Source organism: Vulpes vulpes, chromosome 12 (assembly GCF_048418805.1).
Source record: "Vulpes vulpes isolate BD-2025 chromosome 12, VulVul3, whole genome shotgun sequence".
In the NCBI taxonomy this organism is placed as follows: Eukaryota; Metazoa; Chordata; class Mammalia; order Carnivora; family Canidae; genus Vulpes; species Vulpes vulpes.
This window is the reverse complement of record NC_132791.1, coordinates 178,885,004-178,910,139: the sequence shown is the minus strand read 5'-3', so window position 1 is coordinate 178,910,139 and position 25,136 is coordinate 178,885,004. Positions and strand designations below refer to the sequence as shown.

The window sequence follows — 25,136 nt, the reverse complement described above, 5'->3', positions numbered from 1 at the left end:
CTGTCCCAACCTGATTCTTCTATTTTTCTTTTCTTTTCTTTTTTCTTTTTTCTTTTCTTTTCTTTTCTTTCTTTTGTTTTGTTTTGTTTTGTTTTGTTTTGTTTTGTTTTTTTAAACTAGGCTCCACACATAGCATGGAGCCCAGTGTGGAGCCTGAACTCACAACCCTGAGATCAAGACTCGAGCTGAGGTCAAGAGTCAGATGTAACTGACTGAGCCACCCAAACACCTCTCAGCCTGATTTTTTTTAAGGAGACTCTTTATCTAAATTAAATGTGTGTGACAGATGGCTCTCTAGCTTTCCATGAGCTCTTTTGAGAGGCAGTCTGTTTCATTATTGGGCATCTCTAATTATTAAAGTTCTTCCTCATTTTTTTTTTAAGATTTTTATTTATTTATTCATGAGAGACAGAGAGAGAGAGAGAGAGAGAGAGAGAGGCAGAGATACAGGCAGAGGGAGAAGCAGGCTCCTCATAAGAAGCCTGACGTGGGCCTCAATCCTGGACTCCAGAATCATGCCCTGAGCCAAAGGCAGACGCTCAACCACTGAGCCACACAGGCATCCCTCTTCCTCATTTTTTTTTTTTTCTCTCTTCCTCATTTTTGATCCAGGTTTACCTGTGCAACTTTTCATTGTTCCTAGTCCTATTCTTTAGAGTGATCCAGAGTAAGTCTAATCCTTCTTGACACTGGAAGATGAGATAGCTCCTTATGCCCTTGTCATCTAGTTAATCCTTCAGTGTTCAGGTTACATGGCTAATTGACCCATCTAGAATACAGGTTATTAGAAGTCTCTCTTAAAATATATTCTCCTTAGAAGAATTCTACTGGTATACTGGGAAAATGTCTAATACTGCTGGAGCCCTTTGTGAATTTTTATTTTATTTGCCTGGAGATTAGTTGTAATTATTTCGTAAAGTTTATATTCTGTTTCTGTTAAATTCCGTATTTATTTGTCTTTTTAGGGTTTTAGTTCTTTGGTCATTCTTCATGTAGCAATTCTGAGTTTATGGATAAAAGTCTGCACTGAGCAGTCAGGAGGGGCCAAGTGGTTGTTTTATTTTTGTATTTTCTCATCACTATGATATACATTCCTAAATTATCATTTTTTTGTGGGGCGTTCTGATTTGATGGGGGCTGGTGGTGGGCCCGTGAAAGAATTCAACCAAGGCAGAGCAAAAAAGGTAGAAATTTACTGAATACACTGCAAGGGAGTAGTGGGCAGGAGAGCAAAGGAGAGACTCTACCACAAGGTGGTGGTGCGGGGTTATAGTTATAGGTTGGAATGAGGGAACATGGGACTCATGGAACTTACCTTTTTTTGGTAATCTTAAGAACTATGCCTGGCTGGGGCACCTGAGCATCTGCCTTTGGCTCAGGGCATGATCCCGGGGTCCTGGGATGGAGTCCCACATCGAGCTCTCCACTGGGAGCCTGCTTCTCCCTCTGTCTCTCTGTCTCTTATAAATGAATAAATTAAATCAAAAAGGAAAAAAAAAACTGCGTCTGGCTGTAAGTGACCCATTGGCTGGTTGGTGAGGGCCTGTGGCTTAATGAGTCTGTTAGTGTCAGCTTGGTTGCTGTGGGCCCTTTCACCTTGCTCAGGTTTCCATTGCTCAGGGCTATTGCCTAAAGATAGCCTCTACAAGTTTGGAGCTGTTTATCTTCAGCTTTGGAATATTACTATTTCATGTTATTTTTACTTAAATTTTACTGCCAGCTGTATTTTCTTCTCTTTTCACCATGAAATACAGATGGCCTTCATATTTTTTACACTGATGAGAGGTGTACCATGTTTCTTCTAATTAATACAATTCTTAAGTTTTCTTTTTTCTTTTTAAATATTTTATTTTTAAGTAATCTCTGTACCAAACATGAGACTCGAACCCATGACCCTTAGATCAAGAGTTGCTCTCTCTACTGACTGAGCCAGCCAGGCATTCCTCAAGTTTTCTAAACAATCCTTTTAAAACCTAAAGACTAATGCTCCTTGAGACCTTTTTTTTTTTTAAAGATTTTATTTATTTATAAGACAGTGTGTGTTTGAGCATGAGCAGGGGAAGGGGCAGAGGGAGAGAGAGAAGCAGACTCCTCTCTGAGCAGAGAGCTTGATGTGGGACTGGATCCCAACCTAAGCCAAAGGCAGACACTTAACTGACTGAGCCACCCAGGTGCCCCACCATTTGGAAATTATTAATTTGTTTTTCTTATTCAGTAAATATCAGCAGATATACCCCCATGTAAATAAAAGCTCTTTGGGGGTCCTCTTGTTTAGATTAGTTGTATCATATGATATTAAAGAAAATCTCGATACAGAAGTAATAATCTAGAACATATTAAAAGATTTTAAAAATGAAACATTTTTATTTTTACTAAATACTTTTCTTTTAATTGTGTAAGCAGGAGACTAGAACCTACGGAACGACCTCTTCAGATCGTTTATGATTACTTGTCCAGGCTGGGATTTGATGACCCTGTGCGTATACAGGAGGAGGCAACAGATCCTGACCTCGGCTGTATGCTTCGATTTTATGGTGGTAAGAATTTATCAGTGGCTTTGTGAATATGTTTAACTGCTTTTAAGTTGATCATTTGTGCCTCTCTCTGTCTTCAGCTTTTAAAAAGTATTTTAGCAAAAGGTATTTTTAAGCCAGTTAACTAATGTGGTTGAAAAAACCCAACAGAAACAAGAAGGTGGTGTGGTTCAGGGAAGACTTAGAAGTATTAGCTAAAATACCTTCCCCTTTATATTTTTGCTCTTTTGGTTGTAGTGTTTTTGCTAATTTACTAGAATCATATCCCTTTGTCAGAATCTTGATCAAATTATGCTTTTCAGTATCAGTTTCTTTTCAAGCTCCTTGTAAGAACCATGAACTTCTGGATAGCTCAAGAATGTTGAGAGCTAGGTGGTTGTCATCACATGACTTGACATTTGATGAATACATTTGTCAAATCTATACATGTTGTTAAATCTAGAATTTTTAAATTTTGTCTCCTCTTCGTGCATTTTCCCCCCATCCACTGTTTTTCACTGGACACTTCAATAATGTAGTTAGACTTATTTAAGCTAAATACTTTCTGAATATTGCTTTCCAAATATACACAGTCTACTAATACTACTCCTATTGAGTACCATTGATTGTTTACTGTTGTGCTTTTATACTTGTGAATTACCCAGTTTATTACAACCACCTTATGCTGTAGGAACTATTACCTCATTTAACAGATGAGGAAACTGAGACAACTTAAGCAACTTGTTAAAAGTCATACAGCTAGTAAATGACAAAGCCCTTTAACACTTAACAATTTTGAATTAATATAACTCATTTATCAAACAATTAAACTAATAACTAAATGATTAGTGTATGTAGGCAAAATCATTTACTAAAATTCCCTGCTCTCATTTCCCAAATTGATTAAATTTCTGTGTACTTCTTTTGTTGTTGTTGGGGTTTTTTTGGTTGTTGTTTATTTCTAAGTAATCTCTGTACCCAGTGTGGGGCCTGAACTCATGACCCTGAGATCTAAAGTAGCACATTCTACTGACTGAGCCCCCAGAGGCCTCTTTGTATACTTCTTGATACAACTTTTGTGACATAATATCACAAGCTGGCTTTATTTAATGTACCTCACAGAAGATTTTATGTTTAATTTTTCATCATAACACTATTTTGTGACATGTTCCTTAAAAGTTGATTTTCATTTATTTCCATTAATTTTTCTTCATTGCTAGTTCATGGAAGAGAAATAGTTGCTAGATTGAAATTAAATAGGAAAATCTATGGGGTGCCTGGGTGGCTCAGTCAGTTAAGCACCTGACTTTAGATTTTAGCTCAGGCCATGATCTCAGGGTTGTGAGATTGTGCCCCATATTGGGCCCTATGGTAAGCATGGGGCCTGCTTAGGATTCTCTCTCTCCCTCTGCTCAGCTCCCACTTTTTTTTTTTTTAAGATTTTATTTATTTACTCATGAGAGACACAGAGAGAGAGGCAAAGACACAGGCAGAAGGAGAAGCAGGCTCCATACAGGGAGCCCAATGTGGGACTCGATCCCGGGTCTCCAGGATCAGGCCCTGGGCTGAAGGCAACGCTAAACCACTGAGCCACCCAGGCTGCCCTGCTCAGCCCCCTCTTAAAAAAAAAAAAAATTAAATAGGAGAATCCTTTAAAATTAATTTGAGGAGCACAGCTTGTTTAAGCCTATAAAACTTGGTTTAAAAAAAAGAACAACTTGAAGCAGTAACTTGCTCCTTTTGTGATTGTAGTTGAAAGTGAGTTCTTCATTGTATGTTTTATTCTATGGTGAAAGATGAGCCTTAAAGTGCCAGTGAACTCCTTTTGAACCATTGAGACACATTTGCACTCAGTTGTATATTGTACAACTGTTGGCACTGATTCATTAATTTTCTGCCACCACTTGTTAAATTGTATGCCCAGGGTCTTCATATACCCTTAAGATATTTCTAGTAGAGTATAAAAGAGTACCAGTTTGTAGTACATACTATATTTTGGGAGGAAGAGGGTCTTTAAGAGAACATTTCCAAAAGTGGGCTCTATTAATTTAGAGAAGCTTAGTATAATTTGAGTGAAAAAATTATGTTTTAAGAAAGAGGTTTTAAAGCTGATTATTTTTGGGCAGCCCGGGTGGCTCAGTGGTTTAGCACCGCCTTCAGCCCAGGGCGTGATCCTGGAGACCTGGGATCGAGTCCCACGTCGGGTTCCCTGCATGGAGCCTGCTTCTCCCTCTGCCTGTGTCTCTGCCTCTGTGTGTGTGTGTGTGTGTGTGTCTTTCATGAATAAATAAAATCTTTTAAAAAAAATAAATAAAGCTGATTATTTTTGAAACTGGACAGTATATATTTATGGTACCAAAAACAAAAATAAAAAAACATATATATCAATAAGTGTATTAATTATCTCTTACCTATGTAATGAATTACCTCAAAACTTATGGGAGTGCCTGGGTGGCTCAGTTGGTTAAACATCTGATTCTTGGTTTCAGCTCAGGTCATGTTCTCAAGGTTGAGATTAAGCCCTGCATCAGGCTCTGTGCTCACTATTCAGTCTTATGATTCTCTCTCTCTCCCTCTGCCCCTCCCCCTGCTTGTGTGCATATGCCCTCCCTCCCTCCCTCCCTCTCTCTCTCTCTCTCTCTCTCTCTGTCTCAAATAAATAAAATCTTAAAAAAAAAAAAAGACTAAGTAACTTACGGGGCACCTGGCTGGCTCAGTTGGTAGAACATGCAGCTCATGTCGGACACAGAGATTACTAAATAAATAAATAAATAAACTTTAAAGAAGTACTTTGTGGGGACACCTGGGTGGCTCAGTGGTTGAGCATCTGCCTTTGGCTCGGGGTGTGGTCCCTGGTGCTGGGATCAAGTTCTGCATCAGGCTCCCTGCAAGGAGCCTGCTTCTCCCTCTGTCTCTGCCTCTCTGTGTGTCTCTCATGAATGAATAAATAAATAAGAACCTAAAAAAAAAAAAAGTACTTTGTGACTTAAAATGATAATAAATATTTATTATCACATATAGTTTTTGTGGGTCAGAAATCTAGGAGTAATTTAGTTGGATGGTTCTAGTTTGGGTTGAATGAGATTATATTCACTCTGTTGGTTGAAGGTATAGCCATCCAAAAGCTTGATGGGCTGGAAGAATCATTTCTAACATGGCTCACTTGAATGGCTTACCAGCTTTTGGCCAGAGATCTCAGTTCTTCATTTTGTGGACCTCTTTTTTAAGACTGCCTGAGTGTCTTTATAACATGACAACTAGCTTCTGTCGGTAAGAGACAGACAGATGGCCATGCAAACACACACACACACACACAGGCCTCAGTGTTTTTATGACCTAGCCTCATAAGTTATTGGCATTTTTGCCACCTTCTGTTTAGTAGAAGTGAGCCACCATTTACAGCCCACCCAATAGAGAGGGAAATTAATTTGGCCCTACCTTCTAGAGAGAGCACTATCAAAGAATTTGTGGACATATCTTAAAACTGTCACAAAAAGAATGCTTCCCTCTCACCTGATCCTCCCACCTCTCAGTTTCCCAAATCCAGAGATAACCATTGTTAACAGAAGGAAAAATATCTGTGAAATATTCTCTTAGCAGCAAACAGCTTAGTAGTCAGCTTTAAATATTTTATGTATAGAGTCTGGTAAGTTAGCTAGAATATAGTGTTAATGAGGCCAGAGTCATTAGGGCCTAAGTTCAAACCAGTTAATGTTGCTGTGCTTGCTGGATCTAAAAGGTACCCAGTATGCTGAGCAGCTCTTATGCAAATGTTCATTATCAGTCTTTCTGGAAAGGGAGTTCTGGGGAAAAGTGAAGTTAGTGGGATGACTGCTCAGTGGAAATTCATGGTAAAAGCTGTGGAAATAACATAATTGACTAAAGATGAGTAGGTAGCATGATCAGTCAGAGATTAAGAGAGCACATCAGTGAACTCTTGATTTGTGTATGAAAAAAAGGAGTCCAGAAAGCGTGATTTACTAGGGAAGTTGTAGTTCTAGGGCTCTGTGCCTCAGAATAAGTCCCAGCCTGAGCATTTCTTTCTATACCATATTCCTTTCTTTTTTTTTTTTTTAAGATTTTATTTATTCATTCAATGAGAGATATAGAGAAGCAGAGACATTGGACGCCCTAGCCAAAGGCAGATGCTCAACCATTGAGCCACCCAGGTGTCCCTTCATATTGATCTAAAGGACTTCTGTATTTATTCTTAGTACACATCCTTTGCCTACTATATTTGTGACAAAATTTTTTTCAGCCTATAACTTATCCTTAAATTTATTGTTTTTTATTGTGTAGAAGTCCTATTTAGATTTGATGAGTCCTTTCTTTTAATGCATTTATATCCTTCCTTTTCCTAGGTCATAAATATATTCAGTATTTTCAATACTTTTATATTCTTTTTTTTTTTAAAGATTTATTTATTCATTCATTCATAGAGAGTGAAGAGAGAGGCAGAGACACAGGCAGAGGGAGAAGCAGACTCCATGCAGGAAGCCCGATGTGGGACTTGATCCCCAGTCTCCAGGATCACACCCCAGGCTGCAGGTGGCGCTAAACCACTGCGCCACTGGGGCTGCCCAATACTTTGATATTCTTAAAATATGCATAAGATCGGGATCTAACTTTACTTTTTCTCTGTAGGTAGACAGCCATTTGTCCCAGCAACATTTATGGAATAGCTTATCCTTTTCCTACGATCTGAAATATCTTTATTATTTTTAAGTTCTTACACAGGCAGTGGTCTATTTTTAGATTCTATCCTGTTACATTGGCCAATTTGTGCTAATACCAAAATTATTTTAGTTAATATGCCTATATGATATATTTTGATAGCTGGTAAGGAAGTACCTTATCACTGTTCTCTGAAAAATCAGGGAGATCTCTAGAATCAGAGAAGTCTTTGTGAAGAAGTAGTATTTGAGTTGGTTTTTAAAAAATTGACAGGATTTCATTTAGCAGAAAGGAAAAGGAGGACATGGGATGGGAGATTAGACATTTCAACGTATGTCCTATGAATCACAGATAATTTGAGTCCAGATTGTTCTGGGCGTTGAGTGCCATATCGGGAGTTTAGTCTTCATTTGGTAGATGACAGCAGGAAGTGACAGGTTCCAAGTGAGCCAGAGAAGGTGAATCTGGCACCAGTGTGGATAATAATATGGATGTAAATTGATAGGGGTCTGAAGTGAGGAGTGGGAAGGAATTATTCATATGAGAGACTTTTTGAAGGAATGATCTGTATGAGTTGATGGCTGATTGAAAAGGGGAGTTGAATGAGTAAATCAGTCAACATGATAGATCACATCAATAAAAGAAAAGAACCATTATGATCCTCTCAATTGATGCAGAAAAAGCATTTGACAAAATATAGCATCCCTTCTTACTTAAAACTCTTCAGAGTTTAGGGGTGGAGGGAACATACCTCAATATCATAAAAGCCACCTATGAAAAGCCCACAGCAAATGTCATTCTCAATGGGGAAAAACAGTGCTTTTTCCCTAAAGTCAGGAGCACAGCAGGGATGCCCACTCTCACCACTGTTGTTCAACATTGTACTAGAAGTCCTAGCCTCAGCAATCAGACAACAAAAAAATAAAAGGCATTCAAATTGGCTAAGAAGTCAGACTCTTCACAGATGACTTGATACTGTATATGGAGAACTCAAAAGACTCCAAAATTGCTAGAACTCAAGACAGCAGTTCAGCAGTGTGCCAGGATACAGATATCAGATATTCTATGTACTGGCAATGAGACTGAAGAAAGAAAAGGAATTGATCCCATTTACGATTGCAACAAAAACCATAAGATACCTAGGAATAAAGCTAACCAAAGAGGTAAAGGATCTGTACTCTTAAAAACTACAGAACACTTAGGAAAGAAGTTGAGGAAGACACAAAGAGATGGGAAACATTCCATGCTCATGGAGTAGAAGAATAAATATTGTGAAAATGTCTATGTTACACAGAGCAATTTTTACATTTAATGAAATCCCTATCAAAATACCATGGACTTTCTTCACAGAATTGGAACAAATAATCCTAAGATTTGTATGGAACCAGAAAAGGCCCTGAATAGCTAGAGGAATGTTGAAAAAGAAAACCAAAGCTGAGGGCACCACAATGCCTGACTTCAGGCTGTGTTATAGTGCCCTGATCATTAAGACAACATGGTACCAGCACAAAAACAGACACATAGATCAGTGGAACAGAATAGAAAACCTAGAAATGGATCCTCAACTCTATAGTCAACTAATCTTTCTTCAAAGTAAGAAGAACTTGTCATACTTAACACCCAAAAAACAAACAATCCAGTCAAGAAATGGGCAGAAGAGGGATACCTGGTGGCTCAGTGGTTGAGCATCTGGCTTTGGCTCAGGTTGTGATCCTGGGGTTCTGGGGTTGAGTCCTGCATCAGGCTTCCCTCCAGGAGCCTGTTTCTCCCTCTGCTTTTCTTTCTGTGTCTCTCATGAATAAATAAAATTATTGAAGGAAAAAAAAAGAAATGGGTAGAGTACATGAACAGACATTTCTCCAAAGACGACCTACACAAGGCCAACAAGCACTTGAAAAAATGCTCCACATCACTTGCCATCAGGGAACTACAAAACCTTAATGTGATACCACTTTACACCGGTGAGAATGGCTAAAATTAACAAGACCGGAAACAACAAATGTTGGTAAGGATGTGGAGAAAGGGGAACCCTCTTGCATTGTTGGTGACAATGCAAGCTGGTATAGCCACTCTGGAAAACAGTATGGAGGTTTCTCAAGAAGTTAAAAATAGAACTGTCCTACAACCCAGCAATTGTGCTACTGGGTATTTACCCCAAAGGTACAGATGTAGTGAAATGACAAGACACCTGCACCCCAATGTTCACAGCAGCAGTGTCCACAGTAGCCAAACTGTGGAAGGAGCCACAGTGTCCTTTGACAGATGAATGGATAAAGATGTGGTATTCTATATACAATGGAATAATATTGAGCCATCAGAAAGGATGAATACCTACTGTTTACTTTGACATGGTTGGAACTGGAGGGTATTATGCTGAGTGAAAGAAGTCAGTCAGAGAAAGATAATTATCATATGGTTTCACTCATATGTGGAACATAAGAAATAGTGAAAGGGACCATAAGGAGAGGAGGGGAAACTGGGTGGGGAAAATAAAGAGGGAGACAAACCACGAGAGATTCCTAACTCTGGGAAACAGTTGCAGAAAGGGAGGTGGGGGGGTGGGTAACTGGTTGATGGGCATTAAGGAGGGCACGTGGTGTGATGAACACTGGGTGTTATACTATACATTGGTGAATTGAATTTAAATCAAAAAAATGTGATTCACTGGTGATACGTCAATCAGCAGAAGTACATTTCATGATGGAACTTTGACTTTTTTTTTTTAAATGCAACAATTCACTGAAGAACATTAAAAGAACAATGTGAAATGAGCAGGCAATTTTATAAGGTGGTAAGATAAATAACTATCAAATTATCTATTGCTTTATTGTAATTGCACCGGAAATGACTTTTACGAGGTTCACTCTGACATGTGCCCATTGTGTTACTGAACTTCACAATAATTTATTTGTTTTAATATTGTTCAAAAGAAAATAAAGATCTTTCATATAAATGAAAAGGGGAGTTGAGGAAGAAAACCTAAGAGTTGACACTGACCCTGAACTTAGGAGCCAGGATTACATCAGGAGAATGTCAGGACTTGAATTGTGAGATGGACCTGGTTCGTGGGGATGGTGCTGACTTGGTTTTGGGAATATTTGATTTAAGTGCTGGTGAGTATCCTGTTGGAGATGTCTGGCAGGTCATTGGAAATGGGGAACTAGAGCTCAGGACATACAGATATGGGAGTAGGGTAAACGGGGATGTTAAAGCTGTAAGAGTTGTTATGATATCTTTGAAAGAAATTCTTATATGTAGGAAAAGGAGGCTTAGAGCAGTTTTCATTATAATAATTGGCATTTGTTTTATACCCTTACTGTATGCTGAGCACTTTCTCACGTGCTGAGCACTCTGTATACCTTGTCTTGGGTGATATTTACAACCCTCTAGATGAATGTTATTATTCCTGAGAGGCTATGCTATGTCCCAGTCAAATAACAGAACCAGGAAACAGATACACCTGTCTGCTTCTAAACCTTATCCTTTTAACATCTAAGATACACCGCCTTTTAGTTGTTGGAGAGAGAGTGTCGAGGAGGATGAAGAATCCATAAAATGAGAACTGAGAATGGCTGGGGATCATCCAATCCAATTCTTTGGTCTTAAACTCAGGAAACTAAGACCGGAAGACGTAAGGATTTGTTTCGATTCATGAAACTGGATGATGGAATTACTTTAGCCACCACTGATTTGCCAGGTGTTCTAGTGAAATACTTCAAATAGTTGTTTTTTTTTTTTTGTTTTTTTTTGTTTTTTTTTGTATGAGAGCCTGTTGAAAGTTTGAAATTTATTGTGAAATTTCCTGTTTTGTTCTTTAAATGTAAGTAGATACTTCATTTTTATCTCGTAATGTATCAGCCAATATTTATTGGTTTAACTTTTTATTTGGAACTAACGTTAGATCTTCAGAGCAGTTGGGAGATTAGTAGAGAGAGCTCCTGCAGGTCCTTCATGCAGTCATTTGAATTGTTCTGGTAGAAGTAGTGCTTCCATTTTCTGTGGCCTCTCTCAAGACTTTGTCTTTAATTTTCAGTACTTTGATTATATAGTCTCTAGGCTAGAATTTCTCTGGGTTTAGCCTGTTTGGAGTTCACTGAATTTCTTGAATCCATAAGTTTGTATCTTTCAGTTGAGGAGTTTTCCTCTATTTCTTCAAATAATTTTTCAGCATTTCTTCTCTACCTTTGGCACTACCTATTAGTTCAGTTTTCAGCGTTTTTGGCATGCTGCTTGGGGTCCCAGCCACATTTGTATACCTCAAGCATGAGCATAGGAATTCCTAGACAGCTTGACAGGGGTCATTTTCCAGAGCTCCTTCCTCTTTTCGATTTCCTGGGGCTTTAGAAAGCCTGCCCTGTTGGGCTTTTCCCTCAAGGGCATCCACCCTGCAGGGCTGCCAATGGGAGGAGGAAACCAGAAATTAACAGATTTTCACTCTGCTCTCATAGGACTGGGACTGCACGTCTTCCAATAAGAGAGGGAGGTTCACACCCCTCAGAGTTTTAGGTGCCTATGTCCCCACTCCTTGGGGCTGGGACATAAGAAAATGAAGAAAAGGGGAGGGAAAGCAAAAAATGAGGAATTTCTTCCACTCTCTCTGAGTGTTAGGAGACCCCTTTTCTATTCCTCAAGACACAACCTGAGGGCTTCTCCTAGAGCTCTCTGTCCACACCAGCACCTGCCTCTACTGGGCTGGGGGAGGTCAGAGGAGGAAACAGTGGGAAGCTTGCCACTGCTTAGGTGGTATTTTGAATTGTGTTCTTCTTCTTTAATCTGCCTGCAGCTGTTTACTTTTTGGGCTCCTTGTATAGCTGCTCCATTACAGTCTGTATGATTTCTATTTAAAAATTTTTTTGTCTATCATTGTGAGCTCATGGACTTGTATCTGTTTGTTTTGACTCATTACAGCCAGTATTCTTTTGTTGCTCAGTTTGTCCCATCTCAGCTAGTGGGAGCTCTTTACATTGGCTACTCTCCTTCCAGCATGATTCCAGGATTTTTTGATAGCATTCTGGATTTTCCATTAAGTTCTGGCACAACAAGATGTCCTAAGCTCATCTTTTCATTGTCTGGCTCAGACCAGAAATAAACTCTTTTTCTAAGGACTCCTGATTCATTTTAATGAAAAATGATGTTTAGAGATTGTACTCTGGGCAGTAAAGGAACTCATTGCTACAGGGTTGCCCTTGATTGTTTCTTTAGCAACTTTTAAAATTACAGAAACATTCCATTTTCTTTATAGAACATTTGGACATATAAATATATAAGGAAATTAAAATTACCCTTAATTTTCCACTTAGAACCTTGGCTTTTGAAACTATTTTTTAATTAGAACTGTTACACGTTCTGAATATTAGAACTTTCTCATTCTCGTTTTGTTGTTTTTTGTTTTTTAAGTAGTCTCCATGCCCAGCTTGGAGCCCAGTGTGGGGCTTGAACTCATGACCCTGAGATCAAGAGTCGGACACTCAACCAACTGAGCCACCCAGGTGCCCCTCATTCTGTTTTTTTTGTTTTGTTTTGTTTTTGTTTTCTTTTTAATTAATTAATTTTTTAAAATCACTTTCAGAAGATCAGAGACTGGAGGCCCTCTGAATGTCTAGCAAACCCTAAAATTAACAAGCAGCATGTTATTTCATATACAAATAAATTATCCAGAACACAGTTGAATGTTCCCTTCTGAGAGTGGTGATGGATCGATTTAGGAGTTTTTCTGTAATAAAATATAAAGAAATAAGGCCAAGAAAGAAGATACTCAGAGAATTATATATCCACTATAAGATAGAAAGAACATCTTTGTTACATGTTTCATGTAAACTTTTAAAAAGACTGTTAGGCAATTTGAAAGCATGGTAAACCATATGAAGTCCCATTTTTTTTTTACATAATTTAGCCAACTTTGTGGTAGGTGATGCTATTAACCAGGATGGGGAATATAAAAGCCATTGGCATGTTTGGGGGTAATAATGAGATTTTTTAAAAGCAGTTTTATTGAGACATAATTCATATCCTATAACACCCTTTTAAAAGTGTACAATTCAGTGCTTTTTAGTATATTTGGAGATTTATGCAGCCATCACCATAGTCTGATTTTAGTCTGCTTCATCACCATAAAACGAGACCCCACATCTTGTTTAATGGTGATGAACCTCCTGCCTTTATGGATTTGCCTTTTCTGAACAAATCGTTTAAGTGGAATCATATATATTTGGCTTTAGCTTCTTTTACTTAATGTTTTCAAGGCTCATCCATGTCGTAGTATATTATCAGTTCTTCATTTCTTTTTATGGCCAAACAGTATTCCATTGTGTAGATAATGCCACATTTTGTTTATGCATTCATCAGTTGATGGACATTTTGGCTATTTTTACTTTTTGACTATTATGAATAATGCTACTATGAACAAGCACCTGTGTACAAGTTTTTGTGTGGACATGTGTTTTCAGTTCTTTTGGATATAGGTGTAGGAGTGGAATTGCTGGATCATATGGTGGATCTATGTTAAAACTTTTGAGGAATTACCAGACTGTTTTCCAAAGTGGCTGCACCATTTTATTATCACAACAGCAGTGTTTGTTTACATCATCGCCAACACTTCTTAGTGTTTGTCTTTTTCAATTATAGTCATCCTATTGCTTGTGAACTGTTATTGTGGTTTTGATATGTATCTATCAGGTGAATAATGAAATTGAGCATCTTTTTATGTGCTTGTTGGCCTTTTATATATCTTCTCTGAAGTAATATCTATTCAAATTCTTTGCCCATTTTTTAATTGTGTTCTTTGTCTTTATTGCTGAATTGTAACAGTTCTTAATTCTGGATACAAGTCTCTTATTATGTTTATGATTTGCAAATATTCTCCCTTACTTTGTGAGTCATTGTTTTACTTACTTTCTGATGGTGTCTATTGAAGCACATAAGTTTATTTTTGATGAAATACATTTTTCTGTATTTTATTTTTTGTCAATTTTATTTATTTTTTAAAAGGATTTTATTTCTTGGGCAGCCCGGGTGACTCAGCGGTTTAGCACCTGCCTTCAGCCCAGGGTGTGATCCTGGAGACCCAGGATCAAGTCCCACGTCAGGCTCCCTGCATGGAGCCTGCTTCTCCCTCTGCCTGTGTCTCTGCCTCTCTCTCTCTCTCTGTGTCTCATGAATAAATAAATAAAATATTTTAAAAATAAAAAAATAAAAGGATTTTATTTCTTTATTTGAAAGAGTGAGAGAGAGAGCACAAGCAGAGGGTGGGGTTTGGGCAGAGGGAGAAACAGACTCCCTACTGAACAGGGAACCTGAAGCAGGGTTCAATCCCAGGCTGGGATCATGACCTGAGTCAAACGCACATGCTTAACCAACTGAGCCATGCAGGCATCCCATGTCACTTTAACTTTTTGTGTTGATACCTAAGAAACCTTTTACTGACTTAAGATCGTAAGATTTATTCCAATGTTTTCTTCTAAGAGTTTATAGTTTTAGTTCTTACATTTTGGATTAATTTTTGTATATAGTGTGAGGTTAGGGATCTGACTTTTTTCTTTTGCCTTTGGTGCTCCAGTTCACCATTTACCAAGACTTTTATTTCCCCCATTGAGTTATCTTGGCACCCTGCTCAAAAAACAGTTGTCCATAAATGTAGGGCTTTATTTGTGAATTCTAATCCATTGCTCTATGTCTATCCTTATGTCAGTACTGTACTTTTTTTTTTAAAGTAATCTCTACACCCAATGTGGAGCTTGAACTCATGACCCCAAGGTCAAAAATCAGGTGCCCTAAGTACTGTACTTTGTGTGCTTGCTCCATACTTTATAGTTTTGAAATTAGGTCTATAATTTCCTTCAACTATGTTTTGTAGTTTTTACTATACTATTTTTATTTTATTGTTTTTAATGCTATCTTAGATGCAGTTAGTTTCTTAATTTTACTTTTGAATTGTTTATTCCTTGTGCTTAGAAATACAATTGATTTTTTAAAAATGTTTGTTATCTGGGGCGCCTGGGTGGCTTAGTTGGTTAAGCTTCCAACTCTTGATTTCTGCTCAGGTCTCAGGGTCCTGGGATTGAGCCATGCATCCAGCTCTCAGTACTCAGCAGGGAGTCTGCTTGAGGATTTCTCTCCCTTTACCCTCCCCCCGCTCAGGTGTTCTCTCTCTCTCTCTCTCTCTTTCTCTCTCTCTCTCACCCTTTGTCTCTCAAATAAAAATAAATCTTAAAAAAAATACAGCAAAAAAAATTTTTATATCCTTCAAGTTGGCTGAACTCATTTGTTGGTTATAATTGTGTTTTTTGTGGCTCTAGGATTTTCTACATACAAGATCCTTTCGTTTGCAAATAAAGATAGTTTTGTTTCTTTCCAGTCTGATGCTGGAAATTTGAGGTGAATGGGGACATCTGTTGGACATGTCCAGGACAGAATTAGATATATGAGTTTGGAACCAAGGGAAGACTGAGGCAGGAGATAGAAATCTGAGGGCCATTATCATCTTTCGGATAGGGCAGTCTAGAGGCTCGAAGCCAGATTGAAAAAAATTGAGTAAATTGGAGGTGAGATAACAGAGACAGCTAGCTACTATAGAGGGACAAATGAGAAGAAAAGAGCCTCAAAAGAGTAAGCTTATAGTTTTTCAAAATATGGTTTGTGGACCACCTGCATTTAAACTACTTGGAATAGTTGTTAAAAATATATTTTCCTGTGTTCCATCCCAGGCCCTGTGGATTAGACTGTCTGTGGGTGGATGTCAGTGTCCCATATTTTATTTTTATTAATTAATTTTTTAAAAGATTTTATTTATTCATGAGAGACACACACAGAGAGAGAGGCAGAGACACAGGCAGAGGGAGAAGCAGGCTCCACGCAGGGAGCCTGACATGGGACTCGATCCCGGGTCTTCAGGATCACGCCCTGGGCTGAAAGCGGTACTAAACTGCTAGGCCACCCAGGCTGCCCGTGTCTCACATTTTAAACTGTTCTCACATAGTAAGTCTTAGGCACACAGAAATTGGAGTCACTGACTAAAGGAATTCCACAGTTGAGCCTGAGAGAGCATGGGAGAAAACACGAATGTTTTTGTAGCTTTGGCAGGAACAATGAAGAGGGTGGAGTTGAAGAGTGAGAAGAGAGAAGAACCAAACTCCCTGAGAAAGGTGGTGTTTGGAATATAGATGAAAGAACTGGACTTAAATACAAGGAGACTTGGTTTTCTCCTAGGGCTAGTGATCGCATACAAAGTTTGAAAGCTCTGAAGCCATCTAACCCATTTCCTCAGATTATATATGGGAAACACATACCTAAAAGAGCAACCTGATGCCCAGGCTCTGTAATCAATTCTCTAATAATATCAAGTACAATGTGATTTTCTCCCTTCCCAGTTTATTGCTGTTTGTACCACCTCATACTAATGTGCTGCTCGTATTCATTTCTGTGTAGAGTTAGTTTGGTTTTAGCTGGGCTTTAATCAAGAACCTGTCTTCTGTCATCATGTGCTGTTTTGTTCACTTTATCTCAGCCTTACAAAGATTTTTAAGAAATACAAAAAGAAAACAGCTCTTGAATGCACATATGAGCCTCTGCCACCATGACTGGGATAGTGGATTGAAATATCAGCCATAAGCTTTTCCTCACAAGGAACAGGAAAATGGAGTAATGTGTACAGAACCAGAAAGCTCCCATACTTATTAATTTCTTCCTTCTAGAATAGACTAATCACAATAGTGACGGTCATTTATTCAGTACTTTAAAAAAAAAAAAGATGTTATTCATGAGAGAGGGGGTGGGCAGGCAGGCAGAGACACAGGCAGAGGGAGAAGCAAGCTCCATACAGGAAGCCTGATGTGGGATTCGATCCCGGGACTCCAGGATCATGCCCTGGGCCGAAGGCAGGCGCTCAATTGCTGAGCCACCCAGGTGTCCCTTTCAGTGACTTTTGTTACCTAGAACTATGCTCAGTACTTTACATTAATTATCCTAATTTTTTAAAATAAGAAAACCCTAAAGTAGTATTATGATCCAAACTGTAAGTGAAGAAAGTCAACCTCAGTGATTATGTTAAGTAGTTCAGAGAAACAAAGCTAAGTGTCAGAACCAGAATTCAAACTCAGGTTTGCATATCTGGCCCCCAAGTCTATGCCTTTCTCTGTACGTGGGACTGTGTTGGAAGAAGAATTAACAGTAGCATCCAAAATAAAATCTTGGTCCCTAGCACTAAATCCACAGTACTTCCATTGTATAACTTCAGTGATGGATAACATTTTAGGACTGAGATCTTATTTTGTAACATTTATATTGCTTTGATAACTTAAATCTGTAAACAAAGTTGCTGAATGTTGATGCACAATACTTTCTTTTTCCTTACAAGAGTCTATTACTTGAATGGTGATTTCTGAAGTTCTTTTTTCTTGTAGAGAAACCATGCCAGATGGATCATCTGGATCGAATCCTTCTGTCTGGCATCTATAACGTACGCAAGGGAAAGACCCAGCTGCATAAGTGGGCTGAACGCCTAGTTGTTCTCTGTGGCACCTGCCTCATCGTTTCCTCAGTGAAGGATTGTCAGACTGGAAAGATGCACATTTTGCCTCTGGTTGGGGGAAAGGTAAGACTCATAAAAAAATGAATTATTCTTCATTTGTTTGATCTTCTTAATTTAAATCACATTTGCTTTTCAGCACTTTACCCACATCTTTTTAAAGAAGCCAGAATTAATATTATTTAAGATTGCATTATAAAGTTTGTTTTTTAGAGTTCTTAGGTTTAACCAGAAGAAACCTACTCAGGCTAAATTTTTTTTTTTTTTAGATTTTATTTATTTCCTCATGAGAGACAGAGAGAGAGAGAGAGAGAACCAGAGACACAGGCAGAGGGAGAAGCAGGCTCCACACAGGGAGCCCGACATGGGACTCCATCCCAGGTCTCCAGGATCACGCCCTTGGCTGAAGGTGGCGCCAAACTGCTGAGCCACCGGGCTGCCCCTAAATTTTTTTTTTTAGATTCATTTATTGGGACACCTGGGTAGCTCAGTGGTTGGGTGTCTGTATTCAGCTCAGGGCGTAATCCTGGGGTGCAGAGATCAAGTCCCACATTGGGGAGCCTGCTTCTCCCTCTGCCTATGTCTCTGCCTCTCTCTTCCTGTGTCTCTCATGAATAAATAAATAAAATCTTTAGAAAAACTTAAAAGATTTATTTATTTATTTTAGAGAGAGTGTGCAAGCAAGGAGAGGGCAAAGGGAGAGGGAGAAGAGAAGCAGACTCCCTGCTGAGTGCAGAACCAATGCTGGGTTCAATCTCACAATCTCATGATCTCACAACCTCAAGACCCATGAGATCATGACCTGAGCTGAAACCAAGTCAGATGATTAACCGATGGAGCCACCCAGGCATGCCACCCACTCAGGCTAATTTAAACATAAAACAAGTTTATTTATGTCATAGATTTTCTGGGAGGTCCAAAGTCTGTCCATACCCCAAATTCTGCTGTGGAACCCATTTGTTGATACCTCTGCCTCTACTGCTAGGTAGGCACTGATTACACCCAGATAGTGTGCTGCCACTTGCAACCTCCTGCCACATCCATCCCCAAAACAGATTCTTTCCAGCTTCTCCTTTTTCCTCATTAGAATAAAATTGAAAGTCAGGAGTGGTCACAAGCACCTCTCTAGACCTCTCTAGTCTATTTCTGGACTGTGCTAGAGAATTCCCCATCCTAGGCAGAGAGTTCACTTGCAAGTCTGTCAAACTGAAAGATGACTGGAAACAGATATGTTAATATTTATATGAAGCTATACATCATTTTGTTTATTTTCCATGTTGAATATCACAAAACAGTCTGAATTTTAGAGAACTTCCAGACAAAGTGACCTAGTGAATTTATGCTTTGAGATGTCCAAAATGGTCCAGATGCACAGCAATATAGATAAAATATATTCAAAATGTAAATATATAAAAAGACATAGCTAGGTTATAGAATATAAAATAGAAATGTATGTGGTGAGTGGGTCTGAATCTGAGGGCCTCCTGGGTTCTGGGCCTGAAAGGTTGTGCCAGTCTTATATAAGTTTTTGGGTTTAAAAGTCCTCTGTTCATGAGAGGAACCTGGACTAGGCTTATTCCTTGAACAGGAGATGAATGGTAGATTCTCTGCTCCCAAAGGAATGCTGGAGATAACAAAAATAAAGAATAACCAGCCCCAAAACTGCTGTTAACCACTTACTGGAACCAAGTCTTGTTCTAGCTGTGGTCCTAGAGAGGTGGAAGGACTCAGTTATGTGATCTGTGACCAGATCTGTGACCAGGAAGTGAACAAGCCCCCACTGAATGAATGTGCATACTCCAGTATCAACCAGGGGGCAGGAACCTGGTTTAGTCTTGGAGGCTAAAAGATAGAATGAAAAAAATAGGTTAAAAAAAAAAAAGACAGCCCCCTGCCCCCCAAAAAGAAAAGGATACAACAAAGGAAAGGAAATTCAAAGGGAAGGTACAAAAAAAAAGAAACAGTGATGAGTGCAGATATTGATAAAATATAGTGGTAAAGTTAATACTGATTGTAAAAAGTTTAAATTTTTGTATTTTATTATTTTTATATATTTTATTTTATTTTATTTATTTTTTATTTTTATATATTTTAAATGATTTTATTTATTCATGAGAGACACAGAGAGAGGCAGAGATATAGGCTTGTGAGGAGCCCGATGTGGTACTTGATCCCAGGACCTCAGGACCACGACCTGAGCCAAAAAGGAGATGCTCAATCACTGAGCCACCCAAGAGCTCTTTTGTATTTTAAATATAATTTAAGCTACTAATGCTCAAACTACCCTGAATGATATTTAAGATGTAGTGGTATGTTCAGTGAGTAACATGTGATACAGTCTTGGAATAAGAGAGTAGAAACACCAAGTAACTTTTAACTTTATTAGGAAAAACCTTAAGTATGAATGTAAAACTTTATAGGATAGCCACTAAAAGTAGAGTGGGAAAAGAAAATATCAAAAATTTGTAATCCTAAAAGAAGACAGGAAAAGAATGGAGAGAAAGGAACAAAATGATTAGGTGATGAATTATCATAAATTATAGTGACAGGAACATATCGAAATATATCAGTAATCATACTAATTGTGATTGTCAAGTTGTCATTTAAAATCCCAGTACTTGGGATCCCTGGGTGGCGCAGCGGTTTGGCGCCTGCCTTTGGCCCAGGGCGCGATCCTGGAGACCCGGGATCGAATCCCACGTCGGGCTCCCGGTGTATGGAGCCTGCTTCTCCCTCCGCCTGTGTCTCTGCCTCTCTCTCTCTTTCTCTGTGTGACTATCATAAAAAAAAAAAAAAAAAAAAAATTAAAAAATAAAATAAAATAAAATCCCAGTACTTGTTACAAGAGATCTTCCCAACACTTAGAAGATTGAATGTGAAATGGTGGGAAAATTGTGCTAATCAAATAGCAACCAAAAGAAAATTGGTTATATTAACATCATACAAAACATTTTTTAAAAAAGATGTTTATTTATTTGGGAGAGAGAGAGCATGGGCCAGGGGAGGGGCAGAGGGAGAAGGAGAAGCAGATACCCTGCTGAGCAGGGAGCCCTACACAGGGCTTGATCTTAGGACCCCAAGATCATGACTTGAGTGGAAGGCAGACAGCGGACACTTAACTGAGCCATCCAGATGTCTCCATACAAAACATTTTTATGAGAGTTTATCTGCAGCAAAGGACTGTCTCCAGAATACATAAAGAACGTTTATACCACAGTGAGACAAAGTCAGATAACCTAGTAAAAAAGCAGAAGAGTTGAGCAGATCCTTTACCAGTGAAGATCTTCAGATGGCAAGTAAGTACATAGGAAGATTCTCACCATTATGAGTCATTAGGGAAATGCAAGTCAGTATCACAGAGAGATTCTACTATACTGCTAGGATAACTAAAAAGACTGATGAGTACCAAATTTAGCAAAGATGAGGAGCAACTGGAATGCTCCTACATCATTGGTGGGAGTACAGTCACTTTGGAAAACAGTTTTTCATTTCTTATAAACTTAAACATATGCATATCAGATGGCCCAGCATTTCTCCTAGGTATTGGGAAATGAACATCTGTCTTTACAAAGACTTTAAGTGAATGTTCATAGCAGCTTTATTCACAATTGTCAAAAACCATATGTTCATTGACTACTGGTGAAAATGATAAACAAATGTGGCACATTCCACACAATGGAATATTACTGAGCAATAAAAAGGAATAAACTGCTGATATACATCAAAATAAGGATGAATCTCAAAAGCATTTTTTTAAAAGATTTACTTATTTAGTTTAGAAGCACGTGTGTGCAAAAGAGGGAAAAAGAAACAGAGAGAGTGAGTGCAAGGGCAGGAGTGGGGGGAAGCAGAGGGAAAGGCAGAAAGAGAATCTCAGATTTACAAACCTTTCTCAGTATTTGATTTTATGAGTATATTTTTCTGTGTCAAATATCCCATAGTAAAATATTTAAAAGATTGTTCTAAAACAGTCATTAGTATCTGTTCTTCATTTCAATAAGATCCTTTATTTTGACACTCATTTGCATGATTTATTACTAATACAAAATGATCCTATTGTGAGCATTGCAATTGAATGTTATGACTATTATTTAATTTTAAAGATTTTATTTATTGGAGAAAAAGCATGTGCATGCAAGAGTGGTGGGGAGAGACAGAGGGAGAGGGACAAGCAGACTCCTTGCTGAACACGAAGTCCAAAGTAGGGCTCCATCCCAGGACCCTGGTGAGATCATGACCTGAGCCAAATTCAGATGTTTTTTTTTTTTTTTTTCTTTTTTAAGATTTTATTTATTTATTTATGAGAGAGAGAGAGAGAGAGAGAGGGAGAGGAGAGAGGCAGAGACAGGCAGAGGGAGAAGCAGGCTCCATGCAGGGAGCCTGATACAGGACTTGATCCCGGGACCCCAGGATCATGCCCTGGGCCAAAGTCAGGCACTAAACCACCGAGCCACCCAGGGATCCCCAAAGTCAGATGCTTCACTGACAGAGCCAGGTCGTCCTTATTGGGATCTTTTCTGCTTAAATTGTTTTGTTTCTACTATTTGATTCAGTCTTTACTTGGCACCAGAAACCTAATGATTTATGAGTATAATTTGGAAGTTTGCAGCTGACTCATCAAGATTCAATAGTTACGACATATCAAAGTGAGATGTCAGACAAAGATGTAAGTGGTTCCATAACTATAAAGACTTCATCCTCATCAAAGCTATGTGAATTGGGTTGTTGGATTTGGGGGGAGAATTGTTTTGAAGAGAACGACTATTGTGCTATGAATCCCTATAGCCACCTCAATGGAAATGGAGGAGGTTTCTGCCTTTTTCTTCAGTCTAGCGAAAGAGGTTTCAGCAGAACTCATGAGAGCTAAATATGGGTACCCTGAAGTAAGGGGGCCATAGTGGATTGGTATCCTGCCCTCTGACCAAGAAGTCTTGAGGCCAAGACATGAGTCTGTCACCAGAGCAGCCAGGTAGCCTAAGAACCTAGCTCACCATTGGGATCATTGTGTGCTCCTTGGGTTTGTTAGTATGTGACCCAGATGGGTTGAGAGAAAAAAGGCCAGTGGGTGGATTCTCTTAGAACTTGTCTAGTAGGTCCATCTTGAAGGGGAAATAGACTTCCCTTGAGGACAGGCTGTCAGTGGACTACTGGATTCCTTCATGTCTGAGGAGGGAGTAGTCAACTGCTGGAATAGCATACATTAGCCAGGTCAAGGGATCTGTAAGTGAGAAGCCATTGTTGTTTGGATTAGGGTGGGGGTGACCAAAAGAACCCTTAAAAAGACCTATTGAGGAAAAACCTCCGTTTAAAATCTGCTAGGGCCAGATCTGTGAAGTCAGGTTATGACTCTGCTTGTCTAGTAAGAACCTTTGGGCTTTTCTCTTTCCTGTCATTCCTCCCCCTTCTACTTCAGCCCTGGAGGAAGTAAAAAATGACATCTAGCCCAGCGCTAAGTAAGAGAGGAAAGGAGTGCAAAAAGCAGACCAGGGCACTCTGCAGGTAGGCAGCTACCTCCATGGCACTGCAGTGTGGGTGGAGAGGGTTGGAACTGTCTTCCTTTTGCAGTGGAAACTTTGGCTCTTGCCACGTGGGTCTAGAGACTCTTGTGTTCTGAAATATGGCATGAGGCCTTGCATCACAGGGACTTATGCTTGCTGCTGCTATGCATGGAATGTTCCTTGCCCAGGAGCTTTCCACCCCGACCCCCTTAGCATCTTTGTTCACGTGTTATCTCAGTGAGTCCTTCCTTGACTGCCCTATTCTCCAAGCCTTTCCCCTGTTTTCTTTTTCTTGAGATTACTCATATGTTATGCTACATTATGTTACTGTTTTGGTGTTAGAGTGTTTGTTTATTCTCAAATACAAACTCCACCAAGGGCAGGGGCTTTGTTGTTTTTCCCCTGCCTGTTCCCAGCACACAGAACAGTAGAATGTATCCACACAACAAATATTTAATTATCAAATTGAGATTATGTTGTGACTTACAGAAGAATTAATAAATACATTTACATTTATGAGTATGCCCCGAGTTCTGTTGCTTTGACATACTTGCTAAGTATGCCTTTGCTTTTTCTAAACAGCTTTATTGAGACGTAATTTATATACCATATAATTTGCTTTTTTAAAGGGTACAATTCAGTGGCTTTTAGTATATTCATAGAGCTTTGTGACCATCACCACAATCAATTTTAGAATACTTTCATGATCCTGAAGAGAAAGCCTGCTCTCCTTAGCCATCATCTCCCCCATTTTTTCCCCAGCCCTGAGGCACCTGGTCATCTACTTCCTGTCTACACAGATTTGCTGACTCTGGATATGTCATATAAATGAAATCACAGTATACTGTTCTTTGTGACTTTCACTTCACATAATCTTTTCAAGTTCACATGTGTTAATATAATAGTGTGCATCAGTAACTTCTGTTGATGGCTAAGTAATATTCCATTGTTTGAATATACCACATTTTGTATGTATATTTACCTGTTGATGGATGGACATTGGTTTGTTTCCACCTTTGGGCTATTAGGAAATTGCTGCTCTAATTCGTGTACAAGTTTTTGTGTGGGTGTATGTTTTCAGTTCTCTTGAGTATATATCTAGGAGTGGAATTCTGGGTCACATGGTAACTCTACGTTTAACCCTTTGGGGAATTACCAGACTGTTTTCCAAAGTAGCTGCACCGTTTTACATTCCCACTGCTGTGTATGGAGGATCCCGTTTCTCCACATAACTTGCTAATACTTGTCATCTAACTTTTGTTGTTTACTATTTTAAATTCTATCTATCCTAGCAAATGTGATGTGGTATCTTTCAGTTTTGATTGGCATTTATCTAATAAGTAGTGATGTTGAACATCATTTCTCGTCATTACTGGCCATTTCTCAATCTTCTTTGGAGAAATGTCTATTCACATCTTTTGCCTATTTTAAAAAATTGACTTGTCTTGTCCTTTGCTCTCTGACTAGTATTTTTTTTCTTGGTTCTGGTTTTCTTCCCTCCTCCTCTTCAGGTAGAAGAAGTGAAGCGGCGGCAGCATTCCCTCGCATTCAGCTCAGCTGGAGCCCAAGCTCAGACCTATCATGTCAGCTTTGAGACTCTGGCTGAGTGCCAGAGATGGCAGCGACAGGCATCCAAGGTGATAAGCTGTCAGACATCTTGTTGTGGGGAGAATGTGAAAGTCCAGTAGAAATGTATTTTGAAACAGAACTCACTCCCAAGAGTGTGAAATATAATTTTTATGTATCTTACTTTAGGTCCCTGTAAGTATGTAATGGCTGAAATAATGAAATCCATAGGTCCTAATTAGTTATATTTGCGTAGTACAAAAAGCTTTTAAAAGTGTTTCCAGGTACATTTACCTTTCCTCCATCTCTGTGATAAGAATATGGGGTCTTGAATGAATTGACTGCCTGAACCACTGTGGTCAG

The 25,136-nt window shown here is 38.9% G+C and overlaps 1 protein-coding gene across 1 annotated transcript in view; it reads left to right on the top strand.

The window, feature by feature from the left end:
• PHLPP2 (PH domain and leucine rich repeat protein phosphatase 2) overlaps positions 1-25,136 on the top strand; it is a 73,489-nt gene that overhangs the window by 15,896 nt on the left and 32,457 nt on the right. The window contains exons 3-5 of the mRNA XM_072731577.1: positions 2,404-2,537; positions 17,585-17,775; positions 24,719-24,844. Of these exons, the coding sequence (XP_072587678.1) occupies positions 2,404-2,537; positions 17,585-17,775; positions 24,719-24,844 (451 nt within the window). The remainder of the gene's footprint in view (positions 1-2,403; positions 2,538-17,584; positions 17,776-24,718; positions 24,845-25,136) is intronic.